The sequence below is a fragment of the Octopus bimaculoides genome, chromosome 8, assembly GCF_001194135.2.
Source record: "Octopus bimaculoides isolate UCB-OBI-ISO-001 chromosome 8, ASM119413v2, whole genome shotgun sequence".
NCBI classification, from domain to species: domain Eukaryota; kingdom Metazoa; phylum Mollusca; class Cephalopoda; order Octopoda; family Octopodidae; genus Octopus; species Octopus bimaculoides.
This window is the reverse complement of record NC_068988.1, coordinates 4,815,812-4,818,229: the sequence shown is the minus strand read 5'-3', so window position 1 is coordinate 4,818,229 and position 2,418 is coordinate 4,815,812. Positions and strand designations below refer to the sequence as shown.

Genomic DNA, 2,418 nt, shown 5'->3' with positions numbered 1-2,418 from the left:
TATATATATATATATATATATATATGTATATATATATATATATATACATACACACATATATCAGAAATGTAATCGCACGTGGACTTTTGGCGATTTTTCTTTATTTTTCCATCCTTCTCTTTGGACTTTCCTGCTTCCGGCGAAGAGCTTATACTCGAAACGTTAACAACTTTTTCCCCTCACCAAATGTCTCATTAATATATTTCTTATGCACGTCCTCGCGTTCGTCTTTTTGTGTTTTTCCTCTCTGTTTTTTTTTAATTGTTTGCTTCTTTGAATAAACTATATATATATAATGTATATTATCAGATATATCAAAAATCGAATATCAATCAAAATTAGTCACCAGTATTACAATATCTGTATAACATGTAATTTCAAAATGTGTTTGTTTATTGTAGAACCGCCTGTTTTACGATCTAAACCTGTGGTGCCCAGGAATAAAATATCAGCTACAAACATGACGATTGAGTGGACTCCATGGAACCAACGAAATGGAGATATTGGTGACCCCCCAATCCTATGGTATACAATATGGGTGAAAACAGCAGCGGAAACTAATTTTAGGTAAGTTAGCAATATTACTTTCTTTAGCATGAACAAAATTATAATATCCTATACATATGTACTTTAGGCATATGTACTTTATATAGTTATGAAGCATATTTTATAAATATGTACTTTCAACTTTTGGTAGACTGTTGTTAAGTCTCTTTCAAAAGGTGATGATGATGATGATGACGATGATGATACGAGACTTTTGCTGATATCCTTGTAATGTTACGCATATCGCTTCCTAAGAGAAGATGTATGTCTATATTTCTGAATTCAAAAGACTATAACTGTTTATACAAAATTCAATATTATTCCAATTTCCTATTGTTATGAAACATTTTCTTTCTTGTTCCTACATACCAGACCAACATTTTGCAGGAGAGGGTTTATCGTCAATAACACAGATGGATTATATTGAATGAGTATGTTTCAATGAGATAAAAGATGTTCCATATTGGATTTGAAATCCAAATGCACAAGGAATGGTTGATGTTTTTATACTCTACTAGCCCATCGCATTCTTCTGCTTGGTCATAGAATTTAGTTTAAATACGTGATTATTCTATGTCATATTTTTATCAAATCATAATTGTGAAACTCCAATTTGACCTCTGTAGGAATGATACTGTGACGTTCATAGTTTTTCAAACAAATTCTTTTCACGTAATGAAAAGAATCACGTAGACAAAAATGTTATTCCTTCGATAACGAATACCATTTTTGTTCTAAACAAATTCATGTCGCTTCGACTAACCTTTTGATCTTCCACATTTCCTACATACAAGATTTGATATTTTTTTTCTTACGAACAGTCCTATATTTTAAAAAGACGGGGAAACATCTTAATATCTAAATGCCAAATCAATGGACTGAATTCATCGTGGATTCAGCTTGCCGTCAGTGACAGAGTGGTCTACAGCATCCGCGTCTCAGCGTCGTAAATATATATCCATGACAATAACTGTCATGGATCTAATAAATGAATATTTGTTGTGTATAACATATGACTAGGCATTAAAAAAGAATTTAGTCACCTAACAGTTGTGGTTTGAGTTCTTTTAAAGTATGCAGTTAGAGATTTAAAATGGAGTGCCAATTCGATAAAAATTATTATAAAGATAATTATTACGAAGTATTTCTCTTACGCTAAGTATATCAACTGACGGCCAAATTCGAAGTCGGATTAAGCTTTTGCTTACTTTTTGCCATGAAATAGTGCTTATTCTGATATCATAAGGCTATGGTTAGATACCATGTTCAAGTAAATTTAGTCGGTTATATATGTTGATACTCACATAGTTTCCTACGTCAGACGGAGAGAAGGAAACGCTGTTCTTGGATTCAAGCCATGTAACCAGATATAAAAAGGATGAAACTAAATAAAGTAATTTTTGTTCGATGCTCAACCACTGATTTTCCCCTTCTCAGGTTGGTAATAAACTCCACCATAATGAATGATTTTACAATTGATTGACATAACATTTCCCAAAACACACTTTGGTACAATTCGTATATTTCATCCCAAACAGATGTTACCCATTATAGCTTCTATGATACGAATTATAATGACTAATATTATTTGCAGGATGATGGGTCTCATTTACCACACGTTCTGTCGTGAAAAAAGAGTATGTAGCCACATAATTCAAGAACTTCGACCAAGTACACGATACAAAATCTATATTGTTACAAGGAGAGATGGCGATGGAGGTTCGGGCCCACCAGGACCAAGCATATTTGCGAAAACATTATGCAGCAGTAAGTACTTAAGATTAAAAAAATATTGTATATATATATATACACACACGTCCACACACACACACACACACACACACACACACACACACACACACACACACACAC

General features: G+C 32.9%; 1 protein-coding gene across 6 annotated transcripts in view; it reads left to right on the top strand.

Annotated features, from left to right (window-relative positions):
• LOC106878895 (receptor-type tyrosine-protein phosphatase T) overlaps positions 1-2,418 on the top strand; it is a 596,380-nt gene that overhangs the window by 353,638 nt on the left and 240,324 nt on the right. For all 6 annotated transcript variants that reach the window (XM_014928243.2, XM_014928245.2, XM_014928244.2 and 3 more), the window contains 2 exons: positions 402-567; positions 2,141-2,313. In XM_014928243.2, coding sequence (XP_014783729.1) covers positions 402-567; positions 2,141-2,313 — 339 coding nt within the window. The remainder of the gene's footprint in view (positions 1-401; positions 568-2,140; positions 2,314-2,418) is intronic.